General features: G+C 38.1%; 1 protein-coding gene across 1 annotated transcript; it reads right to left on the bottom strand.

Annotated features, from left to right (window-relative positions):
• Window positions 1-15592: 15592 nt before the first annotated feature.
• LOC140149225 (uncharacterized) lies at window positions 15593-19709 on the bottom strand. The gene has a single exon (XM_072171450.1). The coding sequence runs from the start codon at window positions 19597-19599 to the stop codon at window positions 16246-16248; it is 3354 nt and encodes a 1117-aa protein (XP_072027551.1). The 5' UTR covers window positions 19600-19709; the 3' UTR covers window positions 15593-16245.
• Window positions 19710-19725: the final 16 nt, after the last annotated feature.

Raw genomic sequence — 19725 nt, 5'->3', positions numbered from 1 at the left:
ATATCAAATAATTTTGATTTTTGAAATTCGCAATTTAATACACATTTTATGGCAAATCATTAAAATTGATATTTTGATATTTAACAGTACTCGAAGTAAACTTTATAAATCTGATGATTTATATTTAAAGTGTATGTAGGTGGAATGAAAAGCCGACGATCAATTGAAAATTTGGACCTTTCGTATATGGATTTTTTCCAAAAACACCCAAAACAATTAGGTCTTTTTGGGAAAAAAATCCATATCTTCAATATGAAAGGTCAACATTTTCAATTGACCGTGGGCTTTTCCTCCCAGCTACATACACTTTAAGAATATATCATTAGATTTATATAATTTACTTCGAGGACAAAAATTTGAAAAATATCAAATTTTTATAATTTGTCATAAAATTTGTATTAGGCCTATATCGTGATTTTCAAAAAATGAAAATTATTTGATATCAGAAAGACATTCTTCGTATTCAGAATGCAATTCGATAGGTCTGAGGTGCTCTCATGTCCCACAAATAATACTGTCGAAACGCAATAAACGCTCATTCTAGATCCCTTAACGGTGCCAAAAAATCTTGGCCCCTCCCCCCTTAGGCCTACACATGCAAGATTTTGGGGAACCCGAATTTAAAACCTTAAATTGTCTTATATGAGTATATAGTAAAGCCAAGAATTTTCCGCGTTGCGGAAATTCCGCGAAAATCGCGGAATTCGGAGGTAAAGCGGAAAACGCATTTCTGAGAAAAAAATAAAAAATATAAGCAAAAATGACCTAGAAAAAGGGAAAAAATGAAATGGGTCTTCAAAATTCATCAAAATAAAGTAAAATCCGTCACAGAATTACATTACAACGCCTGTCATACCTCCCATTGCAGCCATGATACCCAATCACCCATCCCAACTTTGCAAATCGCAATGATCGTCACAAGATTCTTGTGAAAGTTTATTATGTCCGAAATGTGCTAAAATTACAAAGCGGAGAAAAGCGGAATTTAGCATTTGTAAAGCAGAAAATTCTTGGCTTTAATATATAGGCATATTGCGAGCGCAGCGAGCAGGAAATTTTACATAGGCCTATAGGCCTAGGGGAAGGTGGGGCATAACGGGCAAAAGTAACAGGCCATGGCAATTACTACCATCTATGCAAATTATATTGAGGAACACAAGTATGGCCACGCGGATTTACAATTTGATCTGAAACAATCCACTGACATCCGAAGCTATCCGAGCACTCGGGTCAAAAAATTACTACCGTCTGACGTACCGTATATGTAGGCCTATAGGCCCTATGTTTGTTGTGCTGAAATTTTACTTCATTAGCCTAATATCGGATTCCAAAAAAAAATGTGTATATTGTAACACGAAGGTACTAGCTTTCAGCTGTATGTACTGCGTGGCCTAGCATGCAACCCATTACTAAAAAATCGGGTATGGGGCAAAACGGAACCCCTAGGTGTGGAGCATAACGGAACAGGGTTCCGTTTTGCCCCAATTGAACATAACGAACAGGAGCTAACAGGGTTCCGTATTGCCCCAATTGGACATAACACATCTTCACTCACGGATAGAATTAATGATTAAAAGTTAACCACTCACTCCACAAAGATGGGTAGCCTATACTTAATCATGTTAACATTTTTGGTAATCGATTAATAGTCGTAGACCTACATATAACTAGGCCTACAGATGATAGGCCTATTATAGGGACCCACTCGCTCCACTAGAGATGGTAGGCCTACTTAATATTTTTATAATGAAAATATTACTTAAAATGTTGACCCAATGTTGCGATATGTACCTTTAGGCACTAAACCCAGGGTGCCGTTTTGCCCCCCTATGGGGAAAACGGATTTTTTTTTGAAAATATTTTTTCATTTTTATAAAAAATTGTACATGTAAGAGTCAAGTTGTATTGGTTAGTGGTATATCAAAGGTAAATACAAACTTCAACTGAACAATTTTTATAGTCATCCCAGCAAACACAAAACGTTTTCGACATCATTCGCAAAAGGTTATAAAAGGTTGTCAGAAAACGTTTAAATGCGGGTTATATAAAGGGTATAAAAACGTTTTAATAACATTCCAAAAACATTCTTGAAAACTTGATACAAAACATTCTAAACAGAATGTTATTTTGGGGTTAAAAAATATTTTGTGAAAAATGTTTGCCCAAAATATTTTCAATAACGTTTTAAAAACGTTTTCATGACCTTTATAAAACCCGACATTTAAAGGAGTATTTCGTGATCCTAGCATTCTCTTTTTATGTCGTTTGTCAGTAGATATCCACGAAAAAAGCTGATTCCCAAAATTTCAGTTGATTCCGATTTTGCGTTTGCGAGTTATGCATGATTATGTGTATATTACACTGCTCCATAGACAATGTGTTGTAATTTCGTTCTGGTGCACCAGAACGAAATTCAAATTTCACGATATCTTTGCCAAACGAATTAATCGGCAAGAAATTTTCCCGGGAAATTTTTTGTACATAAACATTATGTAGCCAGAGATTCCAGTGATATAAAAATCTCAACTTTTTTTTTTGAGAAAAGTGGGGGGTTGAGGCTGTGGATCACAAAATGCCCTTTTAAATGTTATAAAGAGGTTTTGAAAAAACCATTTTAAGAACATTTCTGTGTTTGCTGGGTTCAAATATTTTAACATAATGTTATTTAAAGGAGTATTTCGTGATCATAGCATCCTCTTTTTATGACATTTTTCAGTACATATCCACGAAAAAAGCTTGTTTCCAAAATTTCAGTTGATTCCGATATTGCGTTTCTGAGTTATGCATGTGTATTACACTGCTACATAGACAATGCGTTGTAATTTCGTTCTGGTGCACCAGAACGAAATTCAAATTTCACGATATCTTTGCTAAACGAATTAATCTGCAAGAAATGTTTTGTACATAAACATTATGTAGCCAGAGGTTTCCAGTGGTATAATAATCTCAACTTTTTTTGAGAAAAGTGGGGGATGAGGTTGTGGATCACGAAATGCCCTTTTAAGTATTGACACAATATTTGCCAAAATGTTTGCAAAAGTAGTTTACAATAACATTTTTTGAAAACATTAAAAAATATTGTTGTAGTGTGTTTTCATACAAAACGTTTTATAACGTTGACCTATACCTTGACCTATGCCGTTCACTCCAACATGGGGTTGAGTGGTGACATCTGTTTCACGATGGTCCTCCATTTCTGTCTGTTTATGGATTGGTGACTAGCCTCCACCACAGACTTCAGGTTTAATTTGGTGCAGTCAGCCTTGATGCAATCTAGCCATCGTTTTGGTGGTCTACCTCTGGGTCTGTCCCCATGGATGTGAGCATCGAGCAGGAGTTTGGGGTAACGTGATGGTGTCATTCTTTGGATGTGACCAAAGTAGTAGAGTCTTTTTTGAGTTACCTTATCAACCACAGATTGCTCGATACCTAGGCGCTTCCCTCTGGGCGCTTCCTGTGTTACCGATTTTGTCCAGTCTTGTGACACATCATTTCAAAGACGAGTAGTCTGTCCTCATCGACTTTCTTCAATGTCCAGGTCTCGGCTCCGTAGAGCAATATTGAGAGGACAAGGACTTTTTAAAGCCCTGTCTTGGTATGTGTTTGGATGTCCTTGAAATTCCATATGTTTTGAAATTTCTGAACAGCCCCTATTGCTTTCCCTATTCTGAGCTTTATGTCATCTGTGCGGAATCCATGTTGGCTGATTGTTCCTCCCAGGTAGGTGAACTCTTCAACCTGGACAAGTTGTTTCTCATCTATATTGATGTTGATTTGCTTTGGTACTCTGCTGATGACCTGGACTTCAGTTTTGGCTATGTTGATTTTTAATCCGAATATTGAACTGCTGTCATGAACAAGATTGACAAGTGTTCGGGAGGTCTTCTTCCTTCTCCGTAATTCTTGAAGTGCAATGTCATCAGCAAATCGTAGGTTGGTGATGATCTGGCCTTGGACAGTAGGCCTTTGTTGCTTTCGTGAAGGGCGTAAGTTGCATTACTATAGTTCTAGCAAGATGTTAAATAGTTGTGGAGATATTACGCAGCCTTGACGCACTCCTACCAGTGTCTTGAACCAATATGTTAGATCACCATTAACTCTTACCGCATTTCTGATATAGAGCCTTCAAGAGTCTTATGATTTTGCTGGAGAAGCCGAAGAAACCGAGGGCCTTCCAAAGCCCTTCTTGCCACACAGAGTCGAAGGCTTTCTCGAAATCGATATAGCAGCAGTAAAGGTCTTTCTTCTTCTCAAGGTACTTTTCCATTATCTGTCGAAGTGTGAAGAGCTGGTCGATGGTTGATCTCCCAGGTCTGAATCCTGCTTGTGATTCAGAACGAATTTGCTCTGTTTTATTCATGATACGCCTTTGGATGATGAGGGTTAGGACTTTACATGCGTGACTGAGAAGGCTGATCCTCTGTAGTTGCCGCAATCCAGCTTATCTTTTTCTTGAAAATTGGTGTAATTATTGCCCTCCCCCAGTCATCGGGGAAGGTTTCAGTGATCCAGATCTTCTTGCAGAGTTGGTGGAAAGTTTCAATTCCTATGTCACCTGCTGTTTTTATTTCCTCAGCGGTGATGCTGAGGAAGTTTCACTGAAAGCTGATTTGACTTCCTCCCACATTGTATCTGTATCCATGTCCTGCTGGTTTATCAGTGGCGCAAATCTTCCACCAATTTCAATCTCATAGTTTGTCTTGATGCCGGGGCTTCTGAGTCTAAACACGTTATACTGTTTAGGGTATTTTGGTCTCCTTTTGATCTTAAACTTGAGCCTTACATTTGCCATAACGAGCTGGTGGTCTGATCCGATATCCGCGCTTGGGAAACTTCTAGCATTGGTTACGCAGTTTTTCCACTTGTTATTAATCATTATGTAATCAATCTTGTAGTGAGTTTTCTGGTCCGGGGACTCCCAAGTCCACTGCCGGCTGTCCTTTAAAACGTTATCATGACTTTATGGCATTTTAATGTTATTAACATGTTTTTTCCTAAACCAAAAGCCAAAATATAACTTATTTAAAACGTTTTTAAAACGTTTTTGTGCTTGGTGGGATATTGCTAATTAATGGTGACGTCACAGAGCATCCTCGAAGTTAAGTGTTCCGTTATGCCCCACCTTCATAGGCCTATTTGAACGTGTTCCTAACGTTTTCCTGACGCCTTTTTAGGGCGTAATATAGAAACGGTAGGCCTACCCAAATATCTGTGCCAAAAATTGCTTGCCCCCCCCCTTTCGACCTGCCAAAAATGATCGCTTGACCCCCCCTTTTGACCTACCAAAAAATGCTTGCCCCCACCTGTTGGCCTGCCAAAAATCTTTGCCCCCCCTATAATTCACCACCCCGGGGTACATATAATTATTGCACCACCCCTTATCACGGTGATAGCGATTGCAGAGACAATTAAAATATTTGAAAAGGGCATTTCGTGATCCACAACATCATCTTTCTCCAAAGAAGTTGAGATTTTTATATCACTGGAAACCTCTGGCTACATAATGTTTAGCAAATAGGCCTATATCATGAAAATTTAATTTCATTCTGTGTACCAGAACGAAATTACAACACAATGAACACATTGTCTATGGATCGGAGTAATATGCCTACACATAAATATTAATCATGCATAACTAGCTCCCAAACGCAAAATCGGAATCGACTGAAATTTTGGGAATAAGATTTTTTCGTGGATATCTACTGAAAAATGTCCTAAAAAGAGGATGTCAGGATCACGAAATACTTTTGTAAAGTACCGAAGCTTTCTACAGCTGATATTGGTATGGTAGGGCCTATCGATGAAGTAGCTACCGGTATCTACTGCTGCCAGGTATCAGTATTTGTAAAGTAGCTTTCTACTGCTGATATCGGTATCGATGAAGTAGCTATTATACTGCTGCATGATATCAGTATTTGAAAAGTAGCTTTCTACTGCTGATATTGATATAGATGAAGTACTAGCTGCTACATGGTATCACACCGTATCAGTATTGTAAACATGGTAAAGTACCGGTAGCTTTCTACTGCTGATATTAGCTGATATCGATGAAGTAGCTATCTAGACCTACTGCTGCATGGTAGGTATACTGGTATCATTATTTGTAAAGTAGCTTCTACAGTTGTTATTAGCTGTTATTTGTATCGATCAAATATAGCTATCTACTGCTGCATAGCTATATAGCTTTCTACTGCTGATATTGGTATCGATGAAGTAGCACAAGCCTGGCATAATACTCTATATCGAGTCCGGCCAGTACAAGAGCAGAAGCTATATACCTGCTGCATGGTATCAGTATTTGAAAAGTAGCTTTTTATTCCTGATATTGATATAGACGAAGTAGCTATGATGAGCCTATCTACTGCTGCATGGTATCACACCGTATCAGTAGGCCTATTGGTAGCTTTACTGCTGATATTTGTATCGATGAAGACATGAAGTAGCTATCTACTGCTGCATGGTATCAGTATAGCTTCTACGGTTGATATTTGTATCGATGAAATAGCTATCTAGTGCTGCATGGTATCAGTATTGTAAAGTAGCTTTCTACTGCTGATAATTTGGTAACATTAATGAAGTAGCTATATACTGCTGCATGGTATCAGTATTTGGAAAGTAGCTTCCTACTGCTGATATTGATATTGATGAAGTAGCATCTACTGCTGCATGGTATACGTATTTGTAAAGTAGCTTTCTACAGTTGATATTTGTATCGATGAAATAGCTATATAGTGCTGCACTATCAGTAGGGCCTATATTGTAAAGTAGCTTTCTACTGCTGATATTGGTATCAATGAAGTAGCTATATACTGCTGCATGGTATCAGTATTTGGAATGTAGCTTTCTACAGCTGATATTGGTATATAGATGAAGCAGCTATCTACTGCTGCATGGTATAAGTGCAGTATTTGGAAAGTAGCTTTCTGCAGCTATGATGAGCCTATCTACTGCTGCATGGTATCACACCGTATCAGTAGGCCTATTGGTAGCTTTACTGCTGATATTGGTATCGATGAAGACATGAAGTAGCTATCTACTGCTGCATGATATCAGTATAGCTTCTACGGTTGATATTTGTATCGATGAAATAGCTATCTAGTGCTGCATGGTATCAGTATTGTAAAGTAGCTTTCTACTGCTGATAATTTGGTAACAATGAAGTAGCTATATACTGCTGCATGGTATCAGTATTTGGAAAGTAGCTTCCTACTGCTGATATTGATATTGATGAAGTAGCTATCTACTGCTGCATGGTATAAGTATTTGTAAAGTAGCTTTCTACAGTTGATATTTGTATCGATGAAATAGCTATATAGTGCTGCATTATCAGTAGGGCCTATATTGTAAAGTAGCTTTCTACTGCTGATATTGGTATCAATGAAGTAGCTATATACTGCTGCATGGTATCAGTATTTGGAAAGTAGCTTTCTACAGCTGATATTGGTATATAGATGAAGCAGCTATCTACTGCTGCATGGTATAAGTGCAGTATTTGGAAAGTAGCTTTCTGCAGCTTATTCTTCTTAGCGTGTCCAAGCGCAGGGTCAAATGCGCCCGAGCCAATAGCTGACGCAGTGACGAGCAGAATCGTTGAATTCAGCCAGGTCCTCATGTGTGCAGTGTTGTCCCATCTGTGGACACACCAACAGGTGTTCCATATAGTCTGTGGAACCGTTCCACACTCACAGGTAGTGTTTTGCCCTTCTGGTAGGTAGCCCCATTTCTGCAAAGCGACCTTGCACCTTCCGACCCCTGATCTTAGTCTGTTGAGACACCGCCACTCAGGCCATGTGGAATCAGCTCCAGGTGGTAGCTGCTCACTGGGTTGCAGTCCCATAGCTGATGAACTGGGAAATCTCTCTTTCCACAGGGTGAGTCTTTCCGCTTCCTTGGAGACTGTCCCAAGAGGATGAACTTTGCTTAGGAAGCTTCCCCTGGATGTAAGGCGTTTGGGTGCAGCAGTCTGGTTGAACATGGGGTGCTTCATATCAGTGGTCTGACGCTCACGCTCTCGCATGCTGGTCACTTGCTGACGTACATCTGTTGGGGCTATAGCAGCTAAGGTGTAGAGACTCTCCGTTGGTGTTGATCGGAGGCATCCAGTGATAAGTCGGCAGCATGAGTTGAGTGCTGGGTCCACCTTCTTGGCATGAGTTGATCTTCCCCACACTGGGCAGGCATATTCAGCACTAGAGTAGCATAAGGCCAAGGCTGTTGATCTGAGAGTGTCTGGTCGAGCTCCCCATCTGGATCCAGTGAGCTTGTTCAAAATGTTGTTTCGTGAACAAACTTTGTTCCTTGTCTTCTTGTCTTCTCAATGTGGGTCTTGTATGAGAGTGTGCGGTCGAGAGTGACTCCCAGATAAACGGGTGTTTCACAGTGCTCTAGTGTGGTTCCAGACCAGGTCACCTTCAGTTGGCGTTTAGCTTCGCGGTTGCGGAGGTGGAAAGCACACACATGTGTCTTGGATGGGTTGGCACGGAGGTAGTTTTCTTCATAGTATGGCGTGAGCTCATCCAGGGCTTTGGAGAGTCTCTGTTCCACAAAAGTGAAGTCGGTGTGTTGTGCACTGATGCCAAGATCGTCTGCATATATGAAGCGTTGGGTGTCTTCACTTCTCGGTTGATCATTGGTGTATATATTGAACAGGAGAGGTGCAAGAACACTCCCTTGGGGTAGCCCGTTCCTGAGTCTTCGCCACCGGCTCTTCTTGTCTCCAAGCTGAACAAAGAACATCCTGTTGTCAAGCATGCATTCGATGAGCTCCGTCAGGTGGATATCTTTGGTTAGCTCCAGGATTTTGCTGAGGGGACATCTATAATGGTTGACGGTATCGTAGGCTGCTGACAGGTCGACGAAAACAACTCCGGTAACCAATCCTTCCTCAAATCCATCCTCAATGTGCTGGGTAAGGTTGAGAACTTGGCTTGTTGTTGACTTGCCAGGGCGGAAACCTGCTTGTTCTGGAATGAGTTGTTCGTCTACCACAGATGCCAGTCTGTTGAGCAGTTGAGCAGGAGGCGTTCGAATAGCTTGTAGGTATGGCTGAGAAGCGATATTGGTCGATAACTCTTTGGGATGGATGGATCTTTCCCTGGCTTCAGCAGACCGATGATATGAGACTTCTTCCAGATCTTGGGGAGTCTGTGGCTGGTATTGATTTTAGCTATCTACTGCTTCATGGTATCAGTATTTGGAAAGTAGCTTTCTACTGCTGATATTGATATAGATGAAGTAGCTATCTACTGCTGCATGGTATCAGTATTTGGAATGTAGCTTTCTACAGCTGATATTGGTATAGATGAAGCAGCTATCTACTGCTGCATGGTATAAAGTGCAGTATTTGGAAAGTAGCTTTCTACTGCTGATATTGATATAGATTAAAGCTATCTACTGCTGCATGGTATCAGTATTGCCAAGCAAGAAATTATTGTCATGATTCTGGTCTCATTTTATTGCTAATTAAAATGCAATTTTAACCTTGTAAAAAGAAATTCTTTAGCCTTTTTAATACTGACACTGTGCTTTATAGAATTCAGAATGGGCAGGGTGGCGGAGGTGGGGGATGTGGATGTGGATGTGGGGATGTGGTACACACAAACTCTATTGGATTGATATTTTAGTGCATAATCTGCTTCTGTAAATGCTGTAAATTGGATTTAGCATCTAAAAGACTCATGACCTTACAGCTAAACAATTCTACTAATTGTTTTATTCATTAATGATTGGTTTAGTCTAATATAAACTTTTCCACACAAAACTACCCGTTTTCATATTAAACACAGTAGTAAGTAATGCTTGACTTATGTATTGAGGGCCTGCTTGAAAAGCAGTGCTTGTCACTGAAGCAGTATTACCCTCAATAAAGAAAGAATAAATAATAATAAAATAATAATAATAATAATATTGAATTCATTGATTACGAGAAAGCATTTGATTCCGTAGAACATCAGGATCTCTTCCAAGCCATGAGAGAAATAGGTATCAATGAAGGGTAGGTTTGTATTCTGGAGGATATATACATAGATGCAACATCTCGAATCCATCTGGATAGTGACGTTTATGAAATTGTTAAGATATCCAGAGGAGTTAGACAAGGAGATACGTTGTCACCAAATATATTCACAGCAGCTATGGATGCTATCTTCAAAAAACTACCTTTGGATGAAAGAGGAATCAATGTTGATGGAGAAAAATTAACAGACCTCCGATTTGCTGATGACGTTGCCCTTACTACCTCAACAGTGACGGACATGGAAATACAACTTAATGACTTGAATAAGGAAGCAAGAAGGTGGGATTGAAAATGCACAAAGGAAAAACAAAATTTATGACAAATATGGCAACAGATGAAAAGATCATTATTGAAGATCAGACAATTGAAAGAATTGAAGAGTATAAATATCTGGGCCAAACACTGAGGTTAAAGGATTGTTCGAAGGAAGAAGTATTGAGAAGGATAAAAACAGGATGGAGGAAGCAAGAAGGTGGGATTGAAAATGCACAAAGGAAAAACAAAATTTATGACAAATATGGCAACAGATGAAAAGATCATTATTGAAGATCAGGAAATTGAAAGAATTGAAGAGTATAAATATCTGGGCCAAACACTGAGGTTAAAGGATTGTTCGAAGGAAGAAGTATTGAGAAGGATAAAAACAGGATGGAGTTGTTTTGGAAGACATAAAGAAATCTTAGGCATCAAAAATATGCCCTTGTCACTCAGAAGGAAAGTATATAATCAATGTGTCCAAAGAGGAGGTGGAGAGATGATAATATCATCTCTCTGTCTACCTCTTCTTCTTTTTCCCATTCTTGGTTGACATTCTAACAATCTCTTTGTCCATCTGTTATCAGTTCTTCTGGCAATATGTCCAGCCTATCTCCAGTTTGATTTTTCTCAAAATGTCTGATGGTTGAGCACCTTACTTTGTCTCGCAGTGAGATCATAATATGATATAATATTGGTACAACATGGGCGAGAGTAGCATGAGATAGAAAGGTATGTAGTGATCATGAGGAGGGCTACATCCAACAGTGGATTGACATAGCCTAGATAGATAGAATGCGGATGTCTTCAAAATCTAAAAGATACTGTAATATTTTAATTACTTATCCTATCATAGTCAAGTATAGATTTTTCTGAAGGGAAATTTGATGAGGAATCTAAATATGGACTTATTTTTTCTGTATGGGTTAGGGGCAAAATGTTTCAGTTCAAAATATGTCGAATTGTAAAAAATTCTAACATACTTTGGGACACCGTGCACCCTGTATTCCGAGATTACCAAACAGCTCTGATTTTGGTTTCTTCCAAAGTCAGTAGGCTCCCCCAGTCATCTAACCAAATGAATGTTGGTTACTTCCAGTTTATTACTGCAAGTTGGTAATAAGCAATGCATTAAGTAACCCATTTTTATCCGAATCTTTTTTATTTAACTTGAAGGTCACCCTGTATAACGAGTTGAAATGTGTATATTTGAATTGCTTATGCCTTCAGCTTTTCGAAAATGTATACTTTTGCTAGTTTAGGGTTGATAATTGTGGAGGTAATTATTAGAAACTCGATTGGTGTAAAAATTCATAATATTTGTGATGTAACGCTAAGGGTGGCGAGTCAGGACACACGGCCTTAGACCAAACTAATATAAGTTTGTAATATGACTAATGGGAAGAACCTGTTCTCTTCTTTTGTGAACTATGCATCAGTACATGCTCCTACATCCCCTGTCAATATGGTGGGTGCACCCCTGGGGTGGGCATTCAACATTAAAAGTGACTGGTATGTGCCTACCAGCGTTGCGAAGTTGGGGCCTATTGGGTACAAAACGTTGTTTTAAAAAAGGGGGTCATTGGGTACAAACAAAATGAAAAAGGGGTCATTGGGTATGACATTTCAAAAAAGGGGTCATTGGGTAGAAAATTTCTAAAAAAATGAGCAAAAATCAAATTTGCTAAAATAAGAGAATTTGAAAGTTTCTGCATGATGATGTAATTATAGAAAAAAGGGGTCATTGGGTAGCCGCGACCAAAAAAGGGGGTCATCAATAGTAGTGCTCGGTGGTCATCGGGTATAGTTGACTTCAAAAGAGGGGGCCTATTAACAGGCACATACCGTCACTTCTAAAGTTGAGTGCCCCCCCCCCGTCCCAGGTGCACCCATAAAAATACCTGACTAGCATTAATTAAAAAACAGTCATTGTACCTGTTTATGTTACATTTTCAATATTTATTCAATGGAAATGTCACTTGTAATCAAAGTTTTAATATACAATGAAATCAGAAATATATATTTACATAACATTATTTACTTGGAATGTACAGTTATTTCATTTCCAGTGGCATGTGTACTGTAAAACATAATAAAACAAAATAGCTCAGGTGAGCTGGCATAATATACCAAGTGAGTGAAAGAAAATTCAGAACCAAAATCACTGTAACACTGTCAAGATGAACGAGTCTACTGTCAGCTATGTCGATAGCGTAATAATGATTTTAACTGAAGCCTCAAGCCTTGAAATAGCAGGCACAGGGAGCAAATTTGCTCTTATAAAGCCACCAATTGCTTCCAGTCCTTATTAAATTCATGTGAAACAGTCCGAGCAATTTTCTAAAACAAATTGTTCCTGGTTGCACATGATGCATAGTGCTGATATAATGACATATTGTATATATAAAAGGATAACAATTTGAAAATTGCTCCTGTTTCTTCAGAAATTGCTCCTAGTTCTTATAAGGTCCCATTGAACCAACAGCAATCTTCAAAAACAAATTACCCCTGGTTCCAGCTCGCTTATTTCAAGACTTGTTTTGACTTACTGATTTTATACATTTCTCAATGTTTGACTCCTTTTTTCAATGTTTGACTCTGTTTCTTAAAGGAAGATGACCTGATATATTTGGAAAATTATAAATTCTTCAAAACTTAAAGGGGCATTTCGTGATCCACAGCCTCATCCCCCACTTTTCTCAAAAAAGTTGAGATTTTTATATCACTGGAAACCTCTGGCTACATAATGTTTATGTACAAAATATTTCTTGCAGATTAATTCGCTTTTGCAAAGATATCGCTGAAATTTGAATTTCGTTCTGGTGCACCAGAACGAAATTACAATGCATTGTCTATGGAGCAGTGTAATACACATAATCATGCAGAACTCACAAACGCAAAATCGGAATCAACTGAAATTTTGGGAATAAGCTTTTTTCGTAGATATGTACTGAAAAAATGTCATAAAAAGAGGAGGCTAGGATCACGAAATCCTCCTTTAAGTATAACATAAAATGTCATCCCTTTCAAGCACTCATGCAAAAAGAAAATGTAAATGTTTTTTGTAAATGTGACTAATTCCAAATGGAATTACCGACATTTATACAGTGTGATATTGGTAGTCTACAGTGTTGTTAATAATGATAATCACCATGATCATGTAATATATTGATTTCGAGTGAAAGGCCCTATTTTTCTCATAAACATTCATTAGAATTTAGAAGTTCCAACTCAGTGTATTTCCGAAGAAATCATCAAAAAACTGCCGGCAGTTTTTTGATAGTTGAGACTATTTCGGCAGTTTTTTGATGATTTCTTCGGAAATACTTAGTACACCGATTTGGAATGCCAAATTTCAATATGTTTATGAGAAAAATATGAGCTTTCATCTGATACCAAAATCAGCATTTTGATAAGATAAATTGGAAGATGAGATTTTCAACCTTTAAGTTAATAAGGGAATCATACCTTTGTAACAGAAACCCAATTCTAATGGGGTTTGGACCACATTTACAAAAATGTGACTGAGTAATGATCAAACAAAATTCAAATTTGTTAAAATTTTCCCTCTTGAATATGTCCCATTTAAGTATATAAAATTGGTATCAAATTCAACACGCTCTTCAGCACTCCATGTGAACATTTGAAGCTTGCACTTCTTTTAAGGGAAGGGGTATGTGGGACATTAGAGCACATCAGACATATAGAATGGCATTCTGAATATGAAGAATGTCCTTCTGATATCAAATAATTTGGATTTTTTGAAATTCGCAATGTAATACAAATTTTATGGCAAATAATTAAAATTGATATTTTTGATATTTAACAGTACTCAAGTAAATTTTATAAATCTGATGATTTATACTGAAGTGTATGTAGGTGGGATAAAAAGCTGACGATCAATTGAAAATTTTGACCTTTCGTGTTGAAGATTTTTTTCCCAAAATACCAAAAAAATCTAGGTCTTTTATCTTCAATGAAAGGTCAACATTTTCAATTGATCGTCAGCTTTTCCTCCCAGCTACATACACTTTAAGAATATATCATTAGATTTATAAACTTTACTTTGAGGACTGTTATTATATCAAAATTTTAATAATTTGTCATAAAATTTGTATTATATTGTGAATTTCAAAAAATGAAAATCATTTCAGAAAGACATTCTTTGTATTCAGAATGCAATTCGATATGTCTGATGTACTCTCATGTCCCACAAAAAATACTGTCGAAACGCTCATTCCACATCCCTTAAGGTAATACACTACTGTAAAAGTCAATATTTTCGCGAGAAGATATTTTCACGATTTTGAAGATTTTGTCAATTGCGCGAGAATTAAATTTCGCGGTTTTGATATTGATACAATAGAAACCTAAAACAAAAGGTTATTTTCGCGAGTTTTTATTTTCGCGATTTTATGTCCAATCGCGAAATTCGCGAAAATAAAAACCTCGCGAAAATTTCTACTTTTACAGTATTTTAAAGTGTTGCAATTTGGTAGTTCACAACATCTTGCGAATGGCAATGAGTTTTGGCAAAAATTGCATTGCTCATTTCTTTACGAGCGTGTAGAAGAATTCAAATATCACAGAAATATTTTGTAGGTCATGTGGTTCTTGAGTTGTGTTGTAAAGAGGGCTGAAACAACAACACTTTTGTAAAATGTACATAACTTAAAACAACAATAAATTAAGCAAGTTTTCAAAGTATATGATTTGTATCATGAACTTTTGCAAAACATCAAAGTGTTATTGATTTAGACAATAAAAATCAATTTTTTTGTCTGCTTCGACCAACAATACTGCATCTACCCTTAAGCCATATTGTAATGATCCATCAAATTTTAATTCTGTTATTGTTTACTCAAAATGCTCTATATTTTGGTAATAACTGTCAGGAAATAACAAGAAAATATGAAAGAAACCACACTGGCTATTTTGGCTGTTTAACATAACACTGAGTTCTATGGGGAGACTTAATGTTTAAATTATGAGGGTGACATTAATAGTCAATAACAATTGAAAAACATTAACCAATTTCATTTTAAATATTGTACATTATGGGTTTAGTCATCCCCTTAAGTGTACTTTATTAATGCAACTGGGTAAAAATTTGAATTAATCATAGGAACACCATCTGGATATTTATGATTTATAGTACATTTCTTATTTATAGTTTCATATAAATTTCTCCACATGGACAAAGGTGAAATATGGTAAACTCTGGAATGCAGTAACAACCAATTTATACAATTTTTCTTCCAGATGTGGCAGTGCACTTTATATTGGGCACAGATACAAATCGACAGTGTTCATTGGGGGGCAAGGGGCGGGGAAATCAACCAATTTTGCCCAAAATTGCTGCAAAAAAGTGGACTTTTGCCTCAAAAGAGGAAGAAAGATATTTTGGGGAGCAAATGCTCTCCTTGATTCCCCTTCTGTAGCGCCGCCACTGGTCAGTTTTGGTCACATATATACTTTAAATGATTTTTGCAGAATAATGAATAACAGTTTACTATTTATAAACCCATCATCCAGGGACTTTTGAGAACATAAAACCTTTGTAAAAATTGATAACAGATTAACGGTATATATCCTTCACTTCTAACACTTACATTTCCCCACTTAAAGGAGGATTTTGTGATCCTGGCATCCTCTTTTTATGACATTTTTCAGTAGATATCCACGAAAAAAGCAAAAAATATTTGGCACATAAACATTATGTAGCCAGAGGTATCCAGTGGTATAAAAATCTCAACTTTTTCTGAGAAAAGTGGGGGGATGAGGTTGTGGATCACGAAATGACCTTTTAAATGGTAATTTCTGGATTTAATTTAATTCTGGATGTTCTGAAAGACATGCACCTACTTCATGGCAAAAGAATGAAATTACTTTCAGTGCAAGTGTTGCACTGTATGCAATTTCCCTCTATTTTCACCCCCCCCCAAAAAGCACAAATAAACCAAAACCTTTCTATGCTACATGAACTCAATCTGATCAAAGAATCCACCTGCTTCCATCTTATCGGTGATCCGATTGTTTGTATCAATCTGCTCTGGATACATAACTACTTCAATTCCTGCTGTATCATTCTGTGATACGAGTTCAATCATTCCACATGAGCTATCACCACCTTCTTCATCACTCTGTTCTGGATTAATATTCCCAGAAACCTCCTTGGAAGGTTCCTGGACATTTTCATCACATCCTTGTGTATCATTCTGCTCTGGATACATAACTACATCAATTCCTGCTGTATCATTCTGTGATTCGAGTTCAATCATTCCATATGAGCTATCACCTCCTTCATCACTCTGCTCTGGATTAATATTCCCAGAAACCTCCTTGGAAGGTTCCTGGACATTTTCATCACATCCTTGTGTATCATTCTGCTCTGGATACATAACTACATCAATTCCTGCTGTATCATTCTGTGATACGAGTTCAATCATTCCACATGAGCTATCACCACCTTCTTCATCACTCTGGTCTGTATTAATATTCCCAGAAACCTCCTTGGAAGGTTCCTGGGAATTTTCATCACATGCTTGTCTATCATTCTGTTTTATTTCAATTTGCCCAGAAGGATGCTTTGTAACCATAATCATCTCCTTTCTAAATTTACGTCTCATTGGAATCCAGCTGTCTGCCAAATTTTTTCTAGTCAAATCGGTGAAATCAATACTTTGATCACCAGTCGTGCATGGTATTTGCCCTAGATCTTCATCATCACTATCAGATACTACATCATCAAATATTTGGTTGATTCCACCATTGGGACTTATTTCATCCGATTCATCATCATGATCTGACATTTTGTCTTCAGCAAGACTTGTGCCGGACCCATCTTCCATTGTGGACAATTCCAAAATAAATTGCTCTTCATCTTTGGCGCTGCTAGGCTCTGCCATCTTCCATTTCTCACAATAATAAAGATGTCTCACAAATGTCCAGTCCGTAATAAATTCCCGTCCACAACCACTGCATTGATGACACGCAACTTCTATGTTACTAGTAGCTTTATGTGATGATTCACATGCTCTCCAATAGTCTTTTATTTTAAATTTCTTAGAGCAATATCTGCATTTGTAATTAGGCTCAATCTTTTCCTGACACACATTCACCTTCCCTGATACTGTAGATGTCCCGCACACATTTATTACGGACTCTAAAGCTATCCTTTCAATTTCATCTTCAGAAATACCAAACCCCTTCCATTCCTTACAGGTAGAAAAATGTGTCACCAATGTCTGGTAAGAAGCACATTCCAGTCCACAACCCCTGCATTTATACAACATTTGTACAGCATTTTCTCTCTTGTAGATTTTCTTAAGAAAATCGTTCTCTTCAAATTTGGCATCACTATCCTCTGCCTCCGTCCATTTTGAACATCTAATGAGATGTATTGCATATAACCAGTCATAAAGAAATTCCTGACCACAACCACTGCAGCTCAGCTTGTCAGCCTCTGTCGCCTGCACTCTGTCACTACCACGCTTGTTAGTTTTTGTTGTCAGCACTTTGTCAGTATGATGCTTGTCAATCTCTAGCACCTGCACTCTATCACTATGCTGCTTGAAAGTCTTAGACACTTTCTCACTTGCCACTGACTTTCTTTTCAAAGCACCTTCCATTTTCTTGAGAAATTGCTCCTCTGTATTTTTGATACTACTAGCCTCTGCCATCATCCATATGTTACATATCTGAAGATGCTGAGCAAATGTCATATTAGAAAAATATTCCTGGCCACACCCACTGCATTTACACATATTTTTGTTATACATGTACTCTGCCTTGTGCATTTTGCTGAGAAATTCCATCTCTTCCTTTTTTATACTACTATCCTCTGATATCATCCAAATCTTACATTTCTCCAGATGCTTCATAAAACTCAAGTCATTAGAATATCCCACTCCACAACCACTGCATGAATGAATGAAGATAGGTTTCTTATATAAGCTGTGCATTTTCTTACAGTTCTCAAGATGATTTTTATAGGTAAATGATGTAAAAAACAGTGCTCCACAACCACCGCATTTACGCTCATTTTTCTCAAACTCAGCCTTGTGCATTTTCTTCAGAAATTCCACCTCTTTATTTCTTGTACTACTAGCCTCTGCCATTATCCATTTTATACATTTCATAAGATGCATCTCAAACACCAAGTCATTAGAATATTCCGCTCCACAACCACTGCATGCATGGATGATAGGTTTGCTCTGCATTTTATCACAGTTCTCAAGATGCGTTTTATAGGTAGCTTCTGTAGAGAACTGCGCTCCACAATCACCACATTGACGCTTATTATTCTCATACTCAGCCTGGTGCATTTTGTTCAGAAATTCCACCTCTTTATTTCTTGTACTACTAGCCTCTGCCATTTTCCAATTCATACATTTCTCAAGATGCACCATAAAAATAAAGTCAGTATAACATTCCGCTCCACATGCACTGCATATATGCTTCTTTACATTCATGTGCTCCACCTCGTCCATCTTTTGTTTCTCCACCTCGTCCATCTTCTGTTTCTCCGCCTCGTCCATCTTCTGTTCCTCCGCCTCGTCCATCTTCTGTTTCTCTGCCTCGTCCATCTTCTGTTTCTCCGCCTCGCCCATCTTCTGTTTCTCCGCCTCGTCCATCTTCTGTTTCTCCGCCTCGTCCATCTTCTGTTTCTCCGCCTCGTCCATCTTCTGTTTCTCCGCCTCGTCCATCTTCTGTTTCTCCTCCTCGTCCATCTTCTCTTTCTCCGCCTCGTCCATCTTCTGTTTCTCCGCCTCGTCCATCTTCTGTTTCTCCGCCTCGTCCATCTTCTGTTTCTCCTCCTCGTCCATCTTCTCTTTCTCCGCCTCGTCCATCTTCTGTTTCTCCGCCTCGTCCATCTTCTGTTTCTCCGCCTCGTCCATCTTCTGTTTCTCCGCCTTGTCCATCTTCTGTTTCCCCACATCGTCCATCTTCTGTTTCTCTGCCTCATCCATCTTTTGTGTCTCATCATTGAGAAATTCCAGCAATTTATTTCTTGCACTACCAGCCTCTGATGTGAATCGTAACTTGCATGTCTGGAGATGCTTCACAAAGTGGAAGTCAGTAAATAATTTCACTCCACAACCGCTGCATTTACGAACACTACGATTGTCCCCAGATTTGTCAATTTCCTTAAGCTTATGCATTGCTTCACATTGTACCCACCAGTGACTATGTCTAAATTCCTTGAAGCAAACTCTGCATTTATACTGCTTTCGAAAATTTCCTGCATTTATATTTTCCCTCTCTTCACTATAATAATCCAAAATGAATTCATTCTCTTCCTCTTTTTCAATACAATCTTCAGCCATCTTTCGCTTCTTACAATTCTTGAGATGAGACACAAATGGCCAGTCAATAAAAAAACTTTCACCGCACCCACTGCACTTGTAACATGGCAACAATTTATGTGCAAGTTCGCATGCTGGGACCATCGC

This window comes from Amphiura filiformis, chromosome 1, assembly GCF_039555335.1.
Source record: "Amphiura filiformis chromosome 1, Afil_fr2py, whole genome shotgun sequence".
In the NCBI taxonomy this organism is placed as follows: domain Eukaryota; kingdom Metazoa; phylum Echinodermata; class Ophiuroidea; order Amphilepidida; family Amphiuridae; genus Amphiura; species Amphiura filiformis.
This window is presented reverse-complemented; position numbering and strand designations above follow the sequence as displayed.